This window comes from Phascolarctos cinereus, unplaced genomic scaffold (assembly GCF_003287225.1).
Source record: "Phascolarctos cinereus isolate Bilbo 61053 unplaced genomic scaffold, phaCin_HiC Scaffold_4;HRSCAF=312, whole genome shotgun sequence".
NCBI classification, from domain to species: Eukaryota; Metazoa; Chordata; class Mammalia; order Diprotodontia; family Phascolarctidae; genus Phascolarctos; species Phascolarctos cinereus.
This window is the reverse complement of record NW_027555847.1, coordinates 409404580-409429792: the sequence shown is the minus strand read 5'-3', so window position 1 is coordinate 409429792 and position 25213 is coordinate 409404580. Positions and strand designations below refer to the sequence as shown.

General features: G+C 37.7%; 1 protein-coding gene across 1 annotated transcript in view; it reads right to left on the bottom strand.

Moving 5' to 3' along the window:
• The window catches only part of ANKRD33B (ankyrin repeat domain 33B), a 135523-nt gene that overhangs the window by 11548 nt on the left and 98762 nt on the right, over positions 1-25213 (bottom strand). Inside the window, exon 3 of the mRNA XM_078153313.1 lies at positions 8243-8383. Coding sequence (XP_078009439.1) covers positions 8243-8383 — 141 coding nt within the window. The remainder of the gene's footprint in view (positions 1-8242; positions 8384-25213) is intronic.

The window sequence follows — 25213 nt, the reverse complement described above, 5'->3', positions numbered from 1 at the left end:
GCAAGTTTCTGAGGTCTGATTTGAACTCAGGTCTTCCTGACTCCAGGGCTAGTGCTCTATCCACTTCAACACCTAGCTGCCCCATCTATTATTATTGAAGCTTTAGCTGTAAACTCATTGTATGAGTTGACCTCAATGGGACACCCATTCTGAACCTGAATATGTAATTCTGCAAGTCCCCACCGTTACCTCACACCAACAAAAGTAGATTTATCTAGGGATATACTGGCAAATGTTTAACAACCATCTCTCCAGGAAAAAAACCGTGCATATAATACAATTTTAAAAGTTAAAAAAAAAAAAGAAATTGACCCTTAGTCCATTATACTCACCCATCTACCTTTCAGTAATCCAAATGAACAAAGATTTATTGTACTGCCAAGGCCAAAACAAAGCCAATTGCACAAATGGCTATAAAATGATTCGAGACTTCTGCTTTTAGTAACAGTATCTCTAGCAGAAAAGCAATGGGATGATTTAGGGCAGTAATCTGCATAATCAGGTAATGACCATTTTTGACCTCCCTTGCTGCTGCTCAGTTCTCCTCTTGGCCAAAGCTGGCCTAGCACTACCTTCAGTACATCTTCATTTTCAGACAAATTTAAGAGCTATGAGGGAAGTAGTTGCAATTATTTAGAACTGAAAATCAGGAAGTAACATTAGCTGAAGTACAATTTATAAATTGACTAAAAAAGAAACAGGGCACTAAAAATGTCATTACAAAAAATAAATGGCACATTAAAACTAAATTAATTGCATGTCACTTAAAAGGGAACAAACTGCAAAATTAAAATCTTAATGAACAATTCATTGTTTGAAAGAGACATTTTTAAAATGCTAATGGAACACAAAAGGAACAGCTGTCAAAATTTTAAGAAATCTCCTCCCTGTGGAGAAAAATCTGCCCTCCTTTTTGCCCTCTGTGTATGATCTTGGGATGTACAAAAGATTCAAAAGATCAGAAGGCATTTCCATTATGAGACATTAAACAGCCCTAGATTTTCTGTGAGATGTATCATAAATCAAGGTGAACTCTAATTCAAAACACCCATTATCAAACCGAATATTAATACTATAGATATAGCAATTAAATAATGGCCTGTAATGGACTGATGTTAATTATTTTATACTTAGGTCATGCCATTCAATGAAAACCTCAAAGAATTGTCATATTAAATCATTTTACAACGTGACTAATGTTAGCTTTACCTCCTACTCTATCCACTGTTGAATCCAGAACCCTGCTTCCTGACCCTGGCCAACATCAAAGATGCCACTGTCCCAGTACACAGCTGTTAACCGTAGAGATGAGACCCCCCCCCCCCAGCTCACCCACAATGAATACGTGTGCCTACAAAGGGCTCACAGTCAGACATGGTCGGCCTGTTGCCCCTTCCCATAGTAGATTTAGAAAGTGCTTGATAATCATTTAGCCAGAAGCCTAGCTAAATTGTTAGCAAAGTGATTCTGTGGAGCTGGGAGGGATGGGGTAAACCGGTGGTAAAATAAAAATAAAATAAAATAATAACTCAGCTCACATTTATATAATGCAATTACAATGACAAAACGCTTTATCTCATTTGATCCTTCTAACAACTCTGATGCTGGCAGTGAAAGCACCACATTTTGAGATGAGGAAACTGAGGCTCAGACAATTTAAGTGTTTTGTCAAAGGTTATACCTTGTGAGTCAGGTTTTCTAACTCCAATTACTATTCTTTAAAAAAAAAAGTGAGGCTCAGAGTGGTGGCAACATTTTATGATTCTGTGACTGAGAAGAGAACTTGGATCTTTTCTAGCACAACTACATTTTTCAGGTGAAGAAACTGAGGCCCAGAGAAATAAAGGGATTTACTCTAAAACACAGTAAGTGATGGAGTCATCATTTATACCAGGTCTTATGACTCTGAATCTATTGGACTTGTACCCAGCCAGCCACATATACAATACCCTCCAACCTTCCACCATCAGTAAAGCAAAGGGGGTAGAAATATATACATAATCCTCTGGCTACATGGTTTATCTTTCCCCCTTTCAAAGCTGCTCTACAGGTCCATTTTAATCTGATTTCATCTGCATAAAAATATTGGGGTGGAGGGAGAAGGGATGAGAAAAGTTTGCTCAGTGGTTTATCTTCCTTCCCAGGCATCATCCACCTACTCCCACTCAAGAATTCATACTAGACAGACTTTGTGGTGCACAGAAAAATGGGGACCAAGCCAATACTGCCTCCTATTGAAGTCAATCACAAACAGAGACTTTGGCTTTTACTCTATTTGTGTTCGAGAATACTAATCAAGATGTGCTCTAAGCCCTTTGATCCCACCTGGATTGACATCTTTCCTGAGAGAGCACATATACTATCTCCTAATTTATATCTCCATCAGCTGTGAAAGAGGAGACTTAAAAGCTGGCTTGAAGCTTAACATCAAAAAAACTAAGATCTTGGCAACTGGTTCCATCACTTCCTGGTAAATACAGGGAGAAGAAATGGAAGCAGTGGTAATTGTATGTTCTTGGACTCAAATCAATCCATACTTAAAGAAATTAATTCAGGCTATTCCCTGGAAGGTCAAATGCTAAAGCTGAACTTAAATGTGGCCACATAATGAAAAGATGAGACTCTCTGGAAAAGACTGATGTTGGGAAAGATTGAAGGCAAAAGGAAAAGGAAACAGCAGAGGACTAGATAGCAATGAATGTGAACTTGGACAGACTTTGAGAGATAGTGGAGGATAGAAGGGCCTGGTATGCGATGGTCACCCAGAGTCAGACATGGCTGAATAACTGAACAACAACTAAACTATAAGCTCATTATGGACACTTTTTGTATTTATAGTCTCAGTATTTAGCAAAGTGGCTGACACAAATAAATAAATGCACTGATTAAGCTTTAGAATTCTCTCCAGAATGCTGATTAGCACCTTTTAGGTCTTTAATGACTGTGTCTGTGGTTTAGTGGAAAGAGAAATGGATTTGTTGTCAGAGGGCATGGGTACTATGAGACCTTGCACAATTCACTTAACTTCCCTGGGCTTCGTTTTGCTCATCTATAAAATGAGGGCATTCCACTAGATGATGTCAAAGGTCCTCTCTAGCTTTAACTCCTATGATCCTTAGACTCTTATCTGGAAATCAGTGAAGGTGTGACCTCTAGTGGAGGATGAAGTAGACAGAGGAGATGAAGAGTCAAGAGACTAGCCCAGGTTTTCTGCTAACCAGCTGAGTGACAAGCCACTTCTATCCTGAAAACTCAGTTTCCTCATTTTGGAAAATAACAGAAGACAGCCTGATTACTATAAAGGCCCATTTTAACTCTATCCTATGAGCTCTTTGAAAGTATGACTAAATTTCTTTTTTAACCATCAAAAAAACCTGTTAGCAAAACTGCTGGCATCAAAGCTACTGCCTTTCAACCATGTCAGTGTTAACACGTAAAAGGACTTGTCTTGTAATCAACTGCTTGAGACTGAACGAATACTAAAACAGCATCCATGTTCACTGATTCTTAACGTAGTCTTACCCTTATGGACCTCACCACTGTACTCCAAGTCCTCCTGTGGTTTTCAATGAAAGCTAGGCCCAGAGTTTTCCAGATTAAGAGGTGATTAGTCTTATGTTTGGAGAAAACATCTACACTTACTCACTGAAACCTGACTTACTACATGTTACATTTCTACCACTATTTTCTGTTTATTGTGTGCTCTTGTTGAGAAAATCCAAGATGCAATCTGTACTATGTATATTAACACAAAGGAAATAAGGGTATGGAGCAGAAAGAAATCTGGATTTTCATCTGAGAGTCTAATTTGGCTTCATGAAAGCAAGCAGTCTGGAGTTACCTGAGGCCAGGATAGTGTATGAGTGACTAGGCCCTGTTCATCATTACAATTCTTCACTCACCCACATCTGTATCAACTTTATGAAGTAGGATGGACATGAATATTCAAAGATGTTCTTCCTTTGTTTTCCTCAAATGTCACAACAGTTCCACCTTACTCGGTATATGCCATTCAGGTTTGAAACTGAGCCCTGAAGCTTCTTCTTAAAAAGGAAAAACAAGTATCACCACTGAGTTATGTTTTTATGTAGATAAAATCATGTTCTGAATACAGCTTCTCAGGGCAACTTATTTAAACCGACCTGTCATTTTGAGAATATTAATATTCTATCAAATTAATAAGGTTTCACATCCCTTGAGATTATAATCAGCACAGCTGGCATGGCTGATGTGTTTGTCCTTAGTAGCCACAGTAACAAAGTTCCAATAAATCAGAATTTCCGAACCTTGGAGAGAGAAAAGTCCTTTATTGAACTATAATTTTTTATTATTAAATTCCAGAGTTTCTGAAATTTCTAATATCTCTTTGTTCTGCTTGATCAGAGCAGATAAAAGCAGTTATTGATGTGTGACTCTGTTATATACTCTATGAAGATGTTAGCAATTTGAGAGGAAAGGCAATCTGATAAACAATACATCATTTGTTAAAAAAAAAAGGCAAGGGGAGTGGGGGAGAAGAAATACCATTCTTGTTGAATATAATGAAATTGGGGCTAGAAAAATTCAGCTCACAAAGGAATGTGGAAGGCGAAATATATTTCCACCTTAACTTTCAATATGGAGGTACTCCTGTGTCTTTCAATTCTCTAATTACAGTCTCACAATGATCATATTTTCTTGGTCAAAGTTATATCTCAAAAAGACATATATATATATATATATCTCAAAAGTGCAAACACTGAAGTTTAAGCCGCAAGGAATAAAATGTTATTAACAACAACAAAAACCCCAGGACTGGAAACTATCATCATCAATTTCCTTTTTGTTGTTGTTGTTGTTATTTTAGGCAGTGGGGTTAAGTGACTTGCCCAGGGACACACAGCTACTAAGTGTTATGTTTCTGAGTCCAGATTTGAACTCAGGTCCTCCTGAATCCAGAGCTGGTGCTCTATCCACTGTACCAGCTAGCTGCCCATTCAATTTCCTTTTTCTTGTTTTGTTTTGTTTTTTTAGGCAGTTGGGGTTAAGTGACTTGCCCAGGGTCACACAGCTAGTAAGTGTCAACTGTGTGGTCTGAGGCCGGATTTGAACTCAGGTCCTCCTGACTTCAGGGCCGGTGCTCTATCCACTGCACCACCTAGCTGTCCCTCAATTTCCTTTTCTTAAGACTGAAGTATGGTATAGTATATAGAGCCAGCCTTGGAGCCATGAAGATATGGACTACACTCATACCTCTGACACATACTAGATCTTAGGCAAGATACTTAACCTCTTAATGACTCTGAGTGCTGATCTGCACTACTACGGGGAGGAAAAAGGAATAGACATTACAAATAATAATATTATATGTGCCAGGGACTGTGCTGAGCACTTTTTTATTTTTTAACAAATATTCTCTCATTTGAGAAAAGATAAATAGGAGTTTCATTATGTAGGAATTCCTTGTTCTAACAAAATTACAGGTCTAGTCCTTATCCTTATTTAATATTGAAGATAAATAATTGGTGGAATCCAAACCCTGAGACTGAAGCAGATAAAATCCCCTACAATAGTATACTTTTTTGGTTGTTTGGAGAATATAGAATAAGATGGGGAATTAATACAGAAAAATCAGGGAGAGATGCTTTACTACTTTTACTGATAAGATCAACTCTATTGCCACCAATTAGAAAAGCAGTTGTTAATACTTCATCAAGGTGATCTGATAACCACTGATAAAACTGGAGATGAAATAAACACAGCACAATATTCCAGACTAATTATTTCTCCCCAGAAGATGGAGAAAGAGAAGGAATCTGAACCTTAAATACCAAACTCACATTTTTCAGACACTTTGTATTAAAGACAAAATTTGAACTCATCTTTCAAATATACTTTCAATTAATTCATTTTTAAAAACTCCTATCTCATGATTGGTGAACCAAGATGCCAAGATACCTGAAGCACTTACTGATGCAGCATGGCAGATAATGTATCTGGAGCTAAGACATGGGTCCTCTTTCCATCAGCAATACACTAAAAGCTTTAGAAGCAATTGGTCAAAAAAGTTAAAAATTCAGATTCAGTTCCACAGGAAGACCTGTGTTCAAATTCTACCTCAGACACTTAATAGCTGTGATCTTCAGCAAATCACTTAACCTCCTTTTAGCTCAAGTTTCCTTATCTGTAAAATGGAGATGGTAATAATAATTACATCTACCTTCCAAGGTTGTTGTGTTGTTATCTCAAATGAGATATTTGTAAAACATTTTGCAAACCTTAAAGAGCTATTATTATTATTATCATCATCCTCATCATCATTACAAACATCCATCATTTCATCCGATATGTATGACAACCTTTCTACATCATAGAAGACAGTCTTCAGAGAACTTTAAAAAGTGATCACCAGGTGCTTCACATTCTGGTAGTGAGTCTCTCCAAACTTAGCCAGGCTGCTCCTTGGACAACAGACAAGCCTATCGTCAAGCTGGTATTCACAGATTTAGACTCAGAAGGCACCTCCACAGAGGTCATCTAATCCAACACCTTCATTTCGCAGATGAAGGAGCTGAAACCAAGGAAGGTCAAAGCCTTTCCATCTTGTTAGGACCTGGGAGAGTTTGTGCTCCACTAAACGTAACTTGAGAACCCAGGGTCATCCCATGGTGGATTTAAACATCGGAGTAGAACTTTACTAAAGGAAACGATTAAACATGCAACCCTGACAAACAGAGGTGATAAATTTAAGGAGCAGAATGAGATGTACATTTCTGTATATAGACAATGTGCGACTTGGGAGTGGGGGGTAGTATGCACTAGATGATGATTCTTTGGCATGACAGAAAGGTTATATAAGGGATGTGGAGGAGAGGTAGTAATAGTGCTATGGGAGGGGAATGTCATTGAAGCATTTTTTTTAATGCACAGAAATTAACAAAGTTTTGAGGGAGACAAAGATAAGCAGGTCAACTTTGAAACAAAGGTGTTTCACATATATATTTAATACACTTTTAAAAAACTCAAGCTATACAAATTAGAGATTCAGTTTCATACACAGTGCTCTTTTTTCTGTTCTCTGTAAATGGAACTGCTATTATTTGCTGGCATTTGCTAAGTTCAGAATATCAAAATCAAATTATTATAAATGAATAACAATTCTCTCTCTCTACGGATTAAATGACTTGCCCAGGGTCACACAGCTAGTAAGTGTCAAGTGTCTGAGGCCGCATTTGAACTCAGGTCCAAGGCCGGAGCTCTACCTACTGTACCACCTAGCTGCCCCAACAATTCTCTTTAAAAAAACAAAACAAAACAAAAACCTGCCTTGATATGATTGCTGAACCAAATTTTTAATTGAGAATGTAAAATTCTTTAGCCACAGCAACTCATAAAAACTATTCTACTAACACATAGAGAAGGCTTGGTCTAGCAGAGGGAGCAGAGTCATTTCCACCTCTTTGGAAGCTCTTCACTTCTGCATTATTTCTCAGAATGAAAGTATTCTCTATCCCTGTGGCTTCTCCCTCTGACTATTTTCTCCTGGAATCTCATATTAAGGAGGCACCCAGGTTAATCTGTCTTCCTTCCTCTCCAGGATACACTGCTAACTCCATAGGACTTACTCTACCATGCTGCCCCTCACCTGGTACCTTCAATTCTTTTCATCTTCCTTTTACTGTAGACTTCTCTCATAATATTGTAACGTCCTTGAGGGTTTTTCTTACTGTTGTATTTATATTGCCAGCTCCTGGAATGCGGTAGGTGATTAGTAAATGCTCATAGACATGACTTGATGCAGGCCTCGGAAATCATGAATCCCTGGAGTATTCAATTTTCATTTAATCCCAACCTAAAAGTCACTGATTGCTCCAGACCCTCACCTTTGATATATCAAGTAGCTTTGTGGTTAACAGGATCAGGGCACAAACTCCTGAGGAAGGAGGATATGTGGACAGTATAGATATGAAGGAAGGCAGCCAAGATCCATGGTAGACAGGAACTATGGCATGAGACTAACTTTGGAACACCTGCAATTTTTAATAGCTTTTTCTTTTTGTTTATTTGGATTGGGGTGACAGTAAACCTCACAAAATAAAATGCTCTCCAAGACTACTGACATTTGTAAACAGGGCTTTGTTAACACACTAACTGTACATTAACACCTGGATATCTTCGAATAAAAAACACAATTTTAACTGTCCCCTGACCCTGTGGAGAGTGCAAGAGATGAGAACCTACCAAAGTGGAGATTACCACATACCTGCCAACATTAAAGCGCGGATGCATTCAATCCGACCTTGCATGGCAGCTTTCATCAGAGCTGTGTACCCAAATACATTCCTTCTTTCAAGGTCAAGACCAGGAAAATAGTTCAGCAAGTAGTTGGTGATGACTATGTGCCCTGAAAAGAAAGTTGTACAGACACACATGGATGTACATATAAACACTTTTTATCTAGACCGATTATTTCATCATGTTGGGAATCACTAGTATAGAAATCTTCCCCCCTTTCACCCAGCAACTTCTCTGTCACTTAGTCAAGAAAGTTGCCTGGGGAATTTGCAAATTAAGTGATTGCCCCAGGATCACAAAGCTACAGTATGTGTCAGAAGGAGGCCTCAAACTCAGCTCTTCCTGACCAAAGGCAGCTGTCTACCCAATAGACCAAACATGCATAAGCATGAGAATGGATGTGGGCAGGTAGAGGTAGAGGCAGGGAGGGAAGGGAAGAAGAGGTAGTCACTTCGTTAATTATAAAGCTAAATGTGGTAATAAGTTATTTCTTTGCCATTCACTAAAATCACTTCAAGTTGCTTTGACACTTGCAATGTAAATTTTACAATTTAAGGTTTTTTTCCCTTTCATACTTCTTTGAGTTACCAATAATTATTTTCCATGTAAACATAGTCTAAGTAAAGAAAAATAAGAAAATAAGAGAAAAAGCAAAGAAAGCAGAATACTTCCAGATTTTCCCATTTATTTTTACCACCTATGACTCCTTCCCAGTGTATGACCCCCCAGTCACATTCTGGTAACATGGGGCTGTCCAGCTGATCTGTAGCAAATGGATAACTTGAAATCTCTCATTAAGAATAAGGGAAACAAGGGATGGAGCTCCTGATATCATCACAGTAGTGAATCTCCTAACTGCAGACATCTGACACGATCTAGGAATTAGCCTCTGATGCCATCAACAGCATGAAACACAGATACAAATAAGGACAGTTTCCAAATCACTCTTGACGCTCAAAAAAGAAAAAATTTTCACCACTGCAATAAGATTTGACCAATATATGCCCGAGGTTCCTATCAACACGAAAGACATCATTACCATATTGTAGCAAAGAACATCAGATTCAAGAATTTTCTAGATTCTTTCTATTTTCTCTACCACTAGCTTTTCTGGTTAGAGCCCCATTTCCTAATAGTTTTCATTATGCTTATCAATTCTATAGGCAGCTAGATGGTGCAGTGGATAGAGCACTGGACTTGGAGTCAGGAAGAAATGAGTTCAAATACTGCCTCAGGCACTTTCTAGCTGTGTGACCCTGGGAAGCCATTTAACTGCTATCTGGCTCAGCTTTGTCATCTATAACACTCACTTTTGCAGGGTTGTTAGCAAACCATAAAGTGCCATATAAATATTATTTTTGTTATTATTGCTGTTTTTAGCATCATCTTCATATAGCCTCAGTTCAGGGGGTAGAACTGAAGAAAAAAGCAACAGACCAGAAATCCTGCTGTCTTGCTCACAGAATACCTTATCCAAATAGCTTAACAAAATGGCACCAAACAAAATTGCCTAGCCCCTCCCCCAACCCCCAATAAAGTCTCCTGAGTGACCATATACCTCCCTGCAGCTTGAGGTTACCATGAAATCATTCTAGTATATCAGAATCTCTGTTCCTGCCTTAGTCAGGAATAGGTTTTATTTGCCCCTGGCAGGTTATGACCAATTCCTGGTTATGATCAACACCTATGGAACCTTAAGGGCACTGACACCCGGGCAGGCAGCATGAAAGGTGGGCACGTCTGCCTTGCCTTTTTGTGGAGAGTCATTAATAATCAGATCAGATTGGTGATTTTCCTTATTTGAGGCTAACATCAGAGCTTCAGTGAATGATGAGGATAAGCTAGGAGCTGGCCTCCTGGCTTAAAAGTAAAACAAGAGTAGAGCTGTGATCGGTCAAAAGAAATCATGTCTACTTATCATTTACATCTTCACCTCATCTACCAGCCTTCCTGCAGACAATGCAGCTCTGCAAGTGATGTGTTATCTAAAACAATCACATCATCACAGGGCCTACAGTCCAAAAAGAAATTAATATTAGGTTATAGCCATGTGATTCACAGATGAAGACAAATATCTATTTCCCTTCTGACTCATTTACATCACTCTCATTCTCCCCCACTCCCCTTTGCTTGGCATTTATTTAGTGAGGGTGTGAAAGCTGGTATGATAACGCAAGCTGTCAGGCAGCTGCAACAGCTTAATTGTGGCAAACTATAAAAGAATGCTCTTTGATCTCATTCCGAGGTCCAGCTGAATGCTTTGTGGTCTGTGTGTCAGTTAAATTTGAGTAAGAATGTAACTGAAGCAGATTGCAATTCGTTCAGAGTCATTTTTTTTCCTATCTGAAACAGCGTATCCATTGCAATTTTCAGCAGGAGGTGTTTTGCACTGACCATGTCCTAAACACTGAAGAGGAGAGAAGAGAAAAAATTTAAAATCCACAAAGCAAACTGCCTGTTATATACAGTAGGCAGTGTTCAAATTAGACTTTCTATCTTATGCTTCATTCGGGAGAATGGCCATGCAACCATTGGCTTGACTTGACTGAAACAAGATCAACTGAGCAACTGAGAAGTGCAATTATGGGTTTGGCTTCTCAATGGTCCATGAAATCACTCAATGCTCCATGACATGTTCTGCCCACATCAACGGGTGCCTCTTATTGCTCAGTTGATCTTGTTTCAGTCAAGTCAAGCCAATAGCTGCTTCTCTCCTGGTTCATCTGGGAAGTATAAGTGTTAAATTTTCTCCTTAAAAATAATGACAAATGATCCATTTTTCCGGTTTTTCTTTTAGTAACCTACAAAAATATAGCCCTCTGTATGCACTGGAACTTTGAAATAAGACTATTCACTATAAAAGTGGAAGACAGTGTAAGACAAACCCATTTTAGATCTCATTGGGAGGGGTTCAGTTACTGAAATTCCCAAAGCACCTTGTTATGCATAATCTCACCTGTAAGGTATATATATTCATGGCATAGGCCCCAAGGAGAACTATATAATGAGACTCCAGAGTATTTTCTAATACTCTGAGTCATGGGGACAATGAAGCTTCAATGGAACATCTTAAGTCAGAAGAACTCATATCAACTAAGCATTCCCACAGAACGATGAAAGATTGTGCTTTAAAGTAGCCTAGCCTAACTGCAGACATCTTTGAGCAATACTTAGCTTTGGGAAAGCAGTGAAATTGCTTGCTGAAGGAAGGAAGCAGAATTGCCATGGCCTAGAATATCTTTTTTTTAAAATTCAATCCATAATTGTGTTACTTAATCTCTCTTTTAGTCATACCACCTATATATATATAATTTGTAAAGGAGAAAAAATGAGCTTCCTCTGCATTAAATATTCAAATGACAGTAATATTCACACTGTTTGGTCATATTCAGCTCAACCACCACTTCCCAAATGCCTCCTAGGCGGGGTGCTGAGGACCCAGAGACAAACGGGCTGGGATATGGACCCACATATATGCACATGTACTCACAGATATCCCCTACCACCACCCATGAAGATATTCTACTGGAATTTCTCAAATAAACTAAGTTATATTTAACTCAGTTTTTCAATCCAACTGCCACTTGTTAAAGGAACTATTGTGTACAGAGAAGTGGGCTATGTTTGGGTAGGATCCAAAGTTCAGTTAAGAAACTGTCTCCTGACCTCATGAAACTTATACTCAAGCAGCCGGAAGGATATGACTGAGGCACAAGTTACCACCTCACCCTTTTAAAATTGTGTAAGAATTAGGTAAAGTCCTCACGGATTTGAGAGTTGTTCTTTTGGTCTTTCTATAAATCAGTACTACAGAAGCGCTGTAAGCTTGGGCTTGGTTACCAGGCAACAAAAAGCTCCCAGGGACTTTGCCAAGCCAAAGTGTCTATGAAAGGGTGTACACTTAGCTACCGGATGTAGGTCCTAAAAGGTTAAATGCCCTTCTCAAGGTCACACAGTCAGGATGTGCCAGAGATGGGATCTGAACTCAAGTCCTCCTGACTCCAAGCCCAGCTCTCTATCCATGCTGCCTCATGTATATCTATGTCTGTGTGTGTGTCTATGTAGACTGTTAAACAAATGGAATTATTCCAATTATTACCTTATGTCAAATCATAATGTTGCCAATTTTACCACTAGCACGAGGTGACTAATTAGTCATACTTTCTGTTGCTATCATTTCTGTAAAGCAGAGACCATTCTGTCGAATAACAAATTTTGCAAGTTGAACTCTGCCCATAGAACATTCCGTGCTAAAAACAACTTTGAGCTTAAGTTTTCCCCATCAGAAAAAATGCCTATGAGATGCCAGATGTTGATTACTTAATTAAGGAGGCTTTTGCTAAGAGTTGCTTCCTTGCCACTTTCTCATCTTACCGGTATATTACTGGGGCTATTCACTGTCATGACCTGAATGTTGAAATTTCATTAATGACAACTAAGATTACATGGCCTTTCTTAACCATCATAACACTATATTAAAGCTATGTTCAATTAAAGTCCTGAGATCATTTTCACATGGCCTGCTATTCTTTAATCATATTCTTATAAAATTATCATTAACCATTTTCCTTATTTCTATTTTGCACACCAAACAGCTTCTACCTATTATTTGCTCCAGTGTTGGCTCATGATCATATAATGCAGCAAATGCATAGATCATTAGATTATCCTTCACTAAAGCAAGGTGCACATCGAAAATTAATCTACAGTCCTCCTCCTTTTCCTCCTCCTAACATTTATATAGTGCTTACTCTGTGCCAGGCACTGTGTTAAATGATTTACAATTATTATCTAATTTTATCTTCACAACAACTCTGGGAGTCAGGTGCTATTATTCTCCCCGTTTTACAGATGAGGAGACTGAGGCAAACTGAAGTGAAGTAACTTGTCCAATGCACAGAGACAGTAAATGTCTGAGACAGGATTCGAACACTGGTCTTCCTGACTCCAAGCCTGATGCTCTATCTGCCACCAATGCCATCCAGCTGTTTCCATTATCATATAGCCTCTATTTTCATGGCAACAAGTATTTATTAAGCACCTACAATGTTCCAGACACTGTGCTGAGCAGCAGAAATATAAATACAAGCAGAAAGAAAGACAGTCCATCCCTACCTTGGAGGTGCTTAAGACAACTCATAAAGAGAAGCTTAAAAAGGTCTAGGAAAGGAAGAAATGAAGGTACCAGGCAAGCAGAGAAAGCCTGGTAGAGTCAGGAGCATAGCCTACAGAGGAATGAAGACATGGTTGATCTGGGGATCCACTTTAAAAGAGAGGTTCTGAAAGGAGACATCCAATCAGAGGGAGCGCCTGCAGCCACGGAAGACACTTCCTGTGACTGAAGTCCAGGGGGTAAGGGTGAGCTTCCTCAAAGAAGAGGTTTCTTCTGTGTTATGGTAAAGAAAGACTGAAGATTCAAAAGTACCTCCTGAAGAGGAATGAAGACCAAGCAGCATGACAAAGCCAGGTGACTGAAGTCAGGGGAAAAAAAAAATCAGAAAGACAAGTCATAATAACCCATAACTGGGTCCAACAAACACTGAGTACAAAGGCACCTGAATGGAGCAGGTATTAAGAAACAAAGGCAAACAGGTTGGAGCAGTCAGATCTTCACAAGGTGGCTTACAGTTCTGCTGTGACCTGAACCTCCTGGAGGCTGTGTCAGTAAGGCTTTTTTTTTTTTCCAGAGACGGGGAAGGGGAGAGAGAAATCATGCCTTCACATTCATGGATCTTCCTGAAGACACTGGACTACTTGGCTGGGCTCTTGCATTCTCTGTCTTAGCAACACAAACTCATGTTATCCAGCCTGAATCTATTAACTTACTTTATTTTAAAAGATTTGTAAAGTACATGTAATAATGTATTCAACTAGGTACATGGTGGGAAGTGAGGGTGGTACAGAGAGTGAGAGAGACAGAGGCAAAAATCTAACTTTTTAAGTCAAGTTATAATCTAATAAAGAAAACGTTTTTACAAGTAGTGTCTGATTCTACTTATTATTTTTCAGGTGGCAGCTAAGTAGCACAGGAGATAGAGTGCCCAAGACCTGCAGTCTAGAAGACCTGAGTTCAAGTCCAGCCTCAGATACTTACTAGCTGTGTGACCTTGGCAAGTCCCCTAACTTCTGTCTGCTATTCATTTCTTCATCTATAAAAACAGAATAATAAGAGCACTTACCTCCCACACTACTCATGAAGATTAAATGAGATATTTGTACAGCATTTTTCAAACTTTAATGCACACTATAAATGCTAGCTATTATTATTTTCTATAATTGGTAGTGACATCACATTGGCATTCTATACACATTCAGAAGTTCTTTCAATAAAAAAATATTTAAGGGACAGCTAGGTGGTACACTGGATAGAGCTCCAGCCTTAGAGTCAGGGGAACCTGAGTTCAAATCTAGCCTCAGGTACATAACACTCACTAGCTGTATGACTATGGGGCAAGTTACTTAACCCCAATTGCCTCACCCAAAAAAGAAAAGTCCCAACTAATTGTAATTTACTATGCTAGGTGTAAGTCCTATAAATCAACCTACCATCTCTGTGATTTTCCGGCCTAAAACATCTTTCTCAAGCTCCCAGTCCACTCTAATATAGTCTTCCTCCATTAGAATATAAGCTCTTCTAGGAGACAGACAATCTGTCTTTTCCCATTTGTACACTCAGAGCTGACCATAGTGGTTGACTCACCTTAAGCACTTAATAAATGCTTGCTTGCTTGGTTGAATTATTGATGTATATCATATTTTTATAATATAATTATTGATACAATCATTCCATGGTGTATATGTTTTTGAGTGAGTACCCTTTAATGTTTTTCCTTACTTGAAGAAGACAGTATAGACTGGTCATATAGATTGATATATATAAATGTCCAGTTTCAAAAATATATAAATTACTATCATCAGTCTAGTACTATCATAAGAATATAATAATATTCTGTAACTCAGGTTTTTCTAAAAATCAGTACTCTGAATCTGGCTGCTTAATCTGTAGTTCTCCAAACAAAGCCAGTAGGGGGAACTGTAGACTTTACTAATGAAACTTTGTAACTCAAGTGCAAGGGAGATGTCTGTAATCCACTTTTCCTGAAAAGGATAAAAACAGAATAAAGAAAAATAGTTTTAGCTGAGAATTTTATATCTATAGTAGCAAATGGGAAAACAGACTTGAGGGGAATCTTGTAGGTAGACTATCTTGTAAATGATGATCAGGACCACACTGAGAGGCAGAGCAATATTATTTTGATATGCTCTGTAAAAGCTAAAGCCAATATGGAAAGTAAAGGCAAGGATAAGGGATCTCACGAGATCTGTCTGCACAACTTCAAATAATCTTCACTGTCATTTCTTATTCAAAGGAAAAAAAATAGAACACAGACGATAATAAGCAGGGAAAGATAACATCACAGAACCAAGAAGCTACTATAAATGAAAAACACAACAGTAGCATTCAGAGGTATTCCATTCTCTACCCCCCCAAAAAAAACCAAACCCTAGACATAATGTTTAAGTATAATTTTAAAGAACCCCAAAATGTTCCTGGTTTCTTTTTTTGTCATTTATATAAAAATAAATGCATTTTACGGTGTTTCATGTTGATTAAGCAGATGGATTCAGATGCTATATACCACCCCATTGTTTTCAGGGGAATCCATTTTATATATTAAAAACTTTTTTTCATTAAACAAAATTGTGACTTTTTTTGGGTCTCACCTAAAAACAATTATAGCTACTTAGCAGTCAGTTAGTACTCCGGGTCTTTACTTGTCCTTTTATAACTTTTCCATTGTGAGGATTCTCATCTTTAAAAAATATAAGTCTATTTTTTTTCACTTATCAAGCATTTTTTCCCTCCCTTCCACTTGCCCCCAATCACTTAAAAAAATATATAAATATAGATATAGATATAGATATAAATAAAATATATGTACATACACACACACACACACACACACACACACACACACACACACACACAGACAGAACCTTTGTGTCATATAAGCACAGTTAAGCAATATAAATTGCCACACTGGGGCTACATCCAAAAATACATTTCTTATTCTGCATATTAGCACACAAATCTTTCTTTTAGGAGGAGGACAGTGTTCTACTTTACCAGTCCTCTGGAATCATAGTAGATTGTTTTGCTTATAAGAGTTACTAAATCTCACAGAATTGTTCTTATTACAGCATTGATGTCATAGTGCAAAATTTTTCTCCTCATTCTGCTAACTTTAGTCTGTATCGTTCCCTAGAAATCTTCCCAGGCTTTTTTGAAACCATCCTGTTATTCATTTCTTATGGCATGATAGTATTGCATTATATTCATATACCATAAATTGTTCAGCAATTCCAAGTGATGCGTACTTTCTTAATTCCCAATTTTTTACCACTATAAAAAGAGCTACTATAGATGTTTTTGTACATATAGGACCTCTTCTTCTTTGTTTGATCTTTTTGGAGGTATAGGCTTAGTAGTGTTATCACTGAGTCAAAGGACATGTACACCATTAACTTTTGGAAGAAAACTTTTGGAAGAAAAAATTACTTATGCTTATCACCTATTGCATGTAGGTTTTCCAAAAAATATAAATGTGTATTCAAGAACCTATAACTTTATAGTTTTGAGAAGATCACTGACAATTTCTTGATAGTTTTCTGCCTCGTACTGTCCCAAAAAGTTGTTGGTTACTTTAAAAAATGATTTCTGGGAAGCTTTTTCAACTTCAAACAGTATTCAAAAGGTTGAATTTTATCATTTCCCTTATTTGAAGACTCAACAAATATCTAGTCTTTGATTTCAGCTTTACTGACTATAGAAGACTTATTTTTCAAATAAAGAAACTTGTACCATTATTTTAATTATATTTTCTTCATTAAAGTTTAATATGCAATAGTGTTAAGTCTCAGAATTAACCAACTGTTGGCTTTTTTTTTCTTGAATCATTTCTTTCCTTTGAGACCAGTATTGCTTACAGTTACAGATTTTAAAAAAAATTCTCTGTTGCCCTGTTCAAAAGTGCAGCAACAGTATTTGTTTTATCCAAGTTATAATCCTAGTATCACAATAACCAATTACTTTCAGATGCCTACAGATATACCTACTATACTTGATACTTTTCAAGAGCATTTCATGTTTTGGACGTGTTTTGGTATCTTCTCATAGGAGATTCCATACTTTCCTTCTAGTAGATAAACTCAGCTTATTTTTATATGAAAAAACGAGGCCATTTACTTCAGCTTGAATTTGTATATGAAGATCTAGGGACAGAAAGGTTACTTTTCTGGGCTCCTTCCTTCTCATGGCTGAGCCTTGTTTTTGCTCTCTGTATTATCAGGTTCAACTTCTTCATCTAAATTCCATGTGTCTGGTTGTTGGGGACAGGTAGTTCTTCACTGGGTGAAACAGGTTTTATAGCTGATGGCAGATTTGGATACTGTGAAGGTATCCCAATTCATTAAGCAAAAACAGCAACCTATTGAAAGATCTTGTTCTCTCCCTATCAGAGGAATCATAAATGGGTTTGTAATGAGATCCATGCATCCAGCCAGATAGCAGTCCTAGTACAAAACAATTTAGTACATGTGAGGGGCTCAAGCTCTGTCCTGACCATGAATTATTCAGCCAAGATAGAGTTTATATGCTTTCTTATCTCTTTTACGGTAAAGGTGATATGTGAGATTTACAAGTGAGCTCACCACATACGTAGCAAAAACTTTTTGGATCGCTGACATGCTTATGAGGTGTACTTTAAAATTTAAGCAGAGCATACCAACAAAGTAAATAGCATGGAAGAAAATAGGATTAGAAACCTTAGTATTCCAAGGTTTGCCAGACTCCTGGTACAAAACTGATAGAACATATTGAGTTTCACTGCATGACTGAGCACATGTGAGTACGTCCCAGCCTGTCCTGCCACATAGTACATAAAACTTGGGCTTTTCATAGCAGGGGAAAAAAAAGCTAACTAGAGAGTCTTCCCTATTCTTCCAATACTTCCGACCTCCCAACTACATGTTACTGCCTCAAAGTGCATAATTTCTATAGGAACTTATGTCATTCAATAAATAGATGAGATTCCTATTTCATTTTTTATTAATTCCCCATCAAAAATACATACAAAACACCAAGACATTTTCATATGACAAAATGTATGTTGAACAGTATATCTTGGTGACTATACAGCAAATAGCGTGCTGGGACAAGCACTCATTAATCAATATCTGTAGCTCAGCTTATACGATATAGAGCTAGCAGGGATCTTAAAGATAATCTAAGTCAAACTACTTCATTTCAAAGGAAGAAGAAATCTAGGAGAAGTTAAAGTCACAGAGGTAGAGAGCTGATTTGAACCCAGTGTTCTGACTCATAATCCAATTCTCTTTCTAAGCCTCTGCTGACAAGACAGTTTCTATTTTAACTGAGATCAATATCAAAAGAAGAAAATACCAAGCCAATACAAGCACTTTCTTTTTATAATTTCTGGGCTCACCTTGATTAAACATAAACAATCAGAAAATGGATGGATGGCCCCGAACCCTTCAGGAACAAAATCAAACAAAAAGAAATGCACTTCATGGGACCGTCTATTGATGTTTAATTTTCTTTATAAAGCACAGTGTTCACATAAGTATAAAGGTATCTCTAAGGAAGATCAAAACGTTTTTTAACTGGAAATAGTTATCTACTAACAAAATGATAAGGAAGGTGGAATTCCTTTCCAATGAGGAGAGATCAAGCAAAATCTAACACTAAGGATGGGAGATTATTTGCTAATGAGAAAACCCTATAATTACCTACATGGCAATGAAACCAATTAAATACCTACATTTGTGCAAGTTGCTAACCATTATAGAAACCTATAAAAGCAGAAAATGCTCCTTAATTTTATTATTTTATGGCAAGCAATGGTGATAAAAAAAAATAAGAAACTGAGAAACTTAGCTGAAAACTAAGTATTTCAGTCTACCCTTAACTTTTCTGATTAATAAACGAATATATAGCAAAAGGTCCTTGGAATCTCAGCATTCATTCACAAAAAGGGAACAAACTGATTACCATACTTATTATATATACTACTGTCAGCAGTGATAAAATCATAACAGGCAGTAAGGAATAATGGAAATAACACTTCTTTTGAGTTGGAAGCAAGGAAATAAGCATTTTTAAGCACAGTGTGTCAGGCAGTGCCTTAATTAATAAACCCTTTATAAAAAGGGTCTCCTCTGCCACTCACTACCTATTGACCTAAGTTCCTTTCTCATCTTAGATAAGCTACTTCCTAAATTTTCTGTAGTGATCAAATTTCAATCAATCAATCAAAAAGCATTTCTTAAGTGACTAATATGTTCCAGGTACTGTACTAAGTGCTGGGAATATGATAGGCAATATGATAGTCTCTGCTCTCAAGGAGTTCATTGTCTAATGGTAAAGACAACATGCAAACTATATACGAACAAGCTATATAAAGAATAAATCAGAGATAATCAACAGAGGGAAGGGGCTATTGTTAAGGGGGAATCAATAAAGCCTTCTTGAATAGGGGAGGAATTTAGCTGAGGCTTAAAGAAAGCCACAGAAGTTAGAAGGCTGAGTTGAGAAGGGAAAATGTTTCAGATATGGGCAGACAACCAATGAAAATGCCTGGAATCTGGAGACGAAGCAACCTCTCTGAGAAAGAGCAAGGTGGCAAGTGTCACTGGATCACACAGTGAAGGTTAGGATGGGGAAGGGAGTTGGAGAAGTAAGGTGTAAGAAAAGTAGGAAGGGCCAGCTTGTGAAGGGCTTTGGACAACAAATAGCACTCTGTAAATGTAAACTATTATATCCTGGCAGGAAAACAACAAGGAAGTCAACAAGCATTCAGTGAGTTCTTATCCTGGAAAAGCACTAAAAAGAACCTACTGGGAACAAAGAAAAACTAGGAAATACAGTCCCTGCCACAAGAAAAATAAAAACAAACATGTATGAAGTACTGTGTGAAGTCATAAAAAAGAACATGTCAACAAGATCAAGTGAGGTAACATAAGTAAAGTGCTTTGCAACTTTACATTGGATGACTGATGATGAAACGAAAAATATGAATATACCTAGTATTATTCAAGTGTCCAGACCACATTCTTAAAAAAAAAAAGGGGGGGTCCAAAAAGGCCAAAACCTTCTTTTGTCTTCTCTGTCATCTCCACTTTCCCAATTATGACCTTTCAAAGTGCATATTAAAGATGAAGGCACAATTCCTTGAATGATACTATAATTATAATACAGAAATCTTGGCAGGTTTACAAACCTCTTCCTACATTCTATTTCATGTATGATTTTGGGTAGGTTTTTTAGTTTTTAAGTTCAGAATTTTTAATGTATATTTAAAAAATGAATTACAAGAAGAGAGGCAATATGGTGCAGTACTGAGAATATTAACCTTCGAGTAAGGAGTGTTATATTTTAGTCTCTGCTTTGGAACTAGCTATGTGGTTTTAGCCAAATTATTTTGCCTGTGTGTACACACCCACACCCACCCACACACACCCACACACACACACACCCATAAAAGGACAATGTTAGAGTGTATTTATCTCTAAGGTTCCTACTACACCTAAAATTCTGAATCCATGGAGAGCATATAGCTCTAGGAAAGGTAAAATGGAAAGAACAATAGATTTGGAATTGAGGCCCAGGGCTCAGATCTCATCTCTGACACCTGTGTGACCTTGGGCAAGCCAATTTATCACTCTGGGCCTTAGTTTGTCCATCAGAGTGTTAAGATGAGATAGGCCTCTAAGGTCCCTTCTAAGCTCTAAGTCTATGGTCCTGAGGGAGTATTAAATGAACTATTTTTCAATTAATTCTCTGCAGAAGTCCTACTTTGAGGCTTCATCATGACACAGAAGTGATCCTGGGTTCACGAAAGCTATGTCAGCAAAAAGCAAGTTCTGGAGGGTCCTACCATGGGTTTTAATTCAACCTTGAGAGTAGACATTGTTTCATTCTTTGCCTTTGTATTCCCAGATTGTGGGAAATAGCAAACCAGTGTTTAATAAATGCACGGAGTTTCCAATGTCAATGAAATCAAAGTTCTGGTGCAGAAACAGAAATGAGAAAAGACACAAAACCAAGACCAAAATACCTCTGACCTTAAGAATTTACATTACTGGGGTGGGGGGAGAGGATACAAAATATACAAGGAAATCCGAGGAGGGACTAGGCAGCAACATTAAGTTTAAAAAGAAAAAAAAAAGATGCTGAAATGGCCTGGGGGAAAAAAAAAGCATGCAAATGTAACAGGATCTGGAAAGAGCTCACTCTTGCAGGTCCCCCCCCCATGTGTGCACAATTCCACATAATTTTTCATTTACATTAACACAATATTTTAGTCCACCTTCTCAAATCATCCTGTTTATCTGTATTAATTTTTCATACATTATTCAAATTTGTATCCTTGTTTTCCCAACACCTAACCTAATGTCTCACATAAAACAGATGTTTAAGAAATGTTTATTTAACTGAACTGATTGTATGATTAATAAAATCACAGAAGCCTAGAGATGGAACTCAAGAAATAAAAAGATAATGTGCATGAGCAAAAGAAAAGTATATGTCAAGTTCATAGGGCAAGTCATTCACTTTCTGAGTCAGTTTTCTCACACATAAAATAAGGAAGATAAACAGTTTTGAAGCTTCCTTTTGTAATGCAGAACATTATTTTACCATTTGGGTAGTAGGGCCCTTTAGGCCATGGAAAGCAGGAGTTGCTGCTTAATCTTGCCACAGACCTCTTTCCTCCTAAATCTAAACAATACTGAAACGTACTCTTGCATAGCTTAAGCACAGCCCAAAGCTCCAGTGCAAATGGATAAGAAAGTTTGCAATAGAATTGCTTTAGATAATTATGTTTGTACCAGAGACCAGGACACCTGGTCTGGTTTGTGTGATCTCTGACCCGTAATAATGGGGTGCTCGGGTGCTTGTGCTTGTACTTGTGCCCCAATTTCTCCCTAGTCTCAGAAACACCGTCTCTAACAACCATTCCCCAGCCCAAGGACACTGTGCCTAGCAGTTATTCATGCATAGGCCTCAGCATGACCCTTATCTCTCTCCCTGGTACAGCTACACAGAGCTGGGCTGCTCAGGCCCCAGCCCTCAGATCATGTCTCTGGAAGCCTCCCAATTCCTTAGTTGTGAGAAAGCTTTCCTTGGTTGCAGAGCATTCTCATGTCAAGACAGAGGGAGAGGGGTGTCCTTGACTAGCCCAAGAACTCTTCCTCTTGCCAGACTTCAAAGATCCATCCCCCTCCCTGTCCTGTATACTCCCTGTACTTTCCCATCCATAGCCCCCAAAGACACCTGCATCTTTGGATTACCTCATCAGTGTTCCTCGCATTTCTTTCCCATGCTCTTTTCTATATAAACCCTAGCTTGACCCCTGATGGGGGCTGCTTGATTTGGATGTGCATACCCCTTGCAGCCTCGCGCTAATGAAGTCCACATCTTAAATCACATCTGGGTCTCACTCGCTGATTTCTCAGTACCACACTTTTAGTTCTGACATTATTCCAGAATTGCATATAGTGTATCCCTCATATCAAGCAAGCAAAATTTAAAACTAATTAACAAAATAAAGTTAGTTAACCTGAGTTTCATGAGACTTGTAAGGTTAGAAATTCCATATTTAGTAGTTTCAGTATCTAATCGCTTTTACTGTCAAGGTTCTTTCTGATGCTGCTATAGTTTACATGGTTTCATTTGGTTTGGTTCTCTATGAAAATGGAGAGAAATGGGTCAGCAGCATCTTTCACATCAATAAGTAACTAATGAGGACCTACTATATAGAAATATTTGGATCCCCAGGACCAAGCATAGTGCCCTGCATATACTAAAGCATGTAAGTTAAATACCTGTCATTGAATGATGTGTTTTGTATTTAAGTTTAAAAGAAAAGGGTTCTGAATTATCTAACCATTCTTTACTGGGGACATCAGTTGAGTGAATTCACCCTTCTTTAGTCATGAAGGCTGCCCCAGCCTGAGTCACAGAGAAATATGACTGTAAGAAACAATTAGCCTCTAGAAATGGAGTTCTTAACTTTTTATGTGTTATGGCAGTCTGGTGAAGACAATGGGGCCTTTGTCAGAATAATATTTTTTAAATCATAAAATATATAGGAATGCAAAGTAAATAAATTATATTGAAATTATCAAAATATTTTTTAAAAAATTCACAAGCAGCAGGTTAAGAATCACTGCTTTAGAATAGGCTTGGCCCTGAAGAAGAGACTGAAGATTATTTGCCTTCCCAGGTGCAAAACATTGCAGAAAATGACAGGTTTTTTTCAGTATTAATTGGTTTTGCTCATTTTCCCCTCCCCTTTTCTTCTTTTTTGAACAATTCTTTGTTATAAGAAATAGCTCTTTGTGAGGTGAAAGTGGGAAGATGAAGAGAAATACAAGTGATGTAAAACAATTTTTTAAAATAACTTTTTTTTCTTTAAAGATCATAATCAACTATGCCTGGTGACTCATAGCTCAGCTATGGGAAGGCTGAGTTTAGCAAATTTCTTGACCTCAGAAGTTCTGAGATGCAATGGGCTAATACAGTGTCTGCATTAAGTCTGGCAGTAATGTGTTTACTCACTACCCTCCCCTTCCCCAGGAAAGGGCCTCCAGGTTGTATAAGAAAGGGTGAAGTGGTCCAGATAGGAAACAGAGCCAGTCAAAGATCCCTTGATTAGGCCTATGAGTAGCCTTTGTACTTCCAGTCTGGGCAAGATAGTAACACACAATCTTTAAAAAAAAAAAACAGAATCTATGGAGCTCATGGAATATTCAAGAAAGAGAAGGATTGATAAGAAACCACTCTTTGAAAAAAACTGCTGGGAAAACTGGAAAAGAGTATGGCAGAAACTAGGCATAGACCAAAATCTCACACCATATACTAAAATAAGGTCAAAATGGGTTCATGATTTAGATATAAAGGCTGATACCATAAGCAAACTGGGAGAGCAAGGAAGAGCTTACCTATCAGATCTATGGAGAACAGAAGAATTCATGACCACACAGGAGATAGAGAACATTATGAAAAGAAAAAGATAATTTTGATTACATTAAATTGAAAAGTTTTTGCACAAACAAAACCAATGCAACTAAAATTAGAAGGAAGGTAGAAAATTGGGAAAGAATTTTTCCAACCACTCTCTCTGATAAGTGCCTCATTTCTAAAATACATAGAGCATTAAGACAAATTTATAAGAATACAAGCCATTCCCCAATTGATAAATGGTCAAAGGATATGAACAGACAGTTCTCAAATGAAGAACTTAAAAACATCTATAGTCATATGAAAAAATGCTCTAAATCATTATTGATTAGAGAAATGCAAATCAAAACAACTCTGAGGTACCATATCACACCTATCAGATTGGCCAACATGACAAAACAGGAAAATGATAAATGCTGGAGAAAATGTGGGAAAATTGGAACACTAATGCATTGTTGGTGGAGTTGTGAAATGATCCAATCATTTGGAGAACAATTTGGAACTATGCCCAAAGGCTATAAAAATATGCATACCCTTTGACCCAGCAATAGCACTTCTAGGGCTATATCCCAGAGAGATCATACAAATGGAAAAAGGACCTATATGTACAAAAATATTTGTAGCAGCTCTTTTGTGGTGGCAAAGAATTAGAAATTAAGAGGATGTCCATCAATTGGGGAACGGCTGAACAAGTTCTGGTATAGGAATGTAATAGAATACTATTGTGCTATAAGAAATGATGAACAGGCTGACTTCAGAAAAACCTGGAAAGATTTGTATGGTCTGATGCTGAGTGAAATGAGCAGAACCAAGAGAACATTGTACAGAGTAACAGCCATGCTGTGCGATGACTAATATTGATAAACTTAACCCTTCTCAGAAATAGAAGGATCTAAG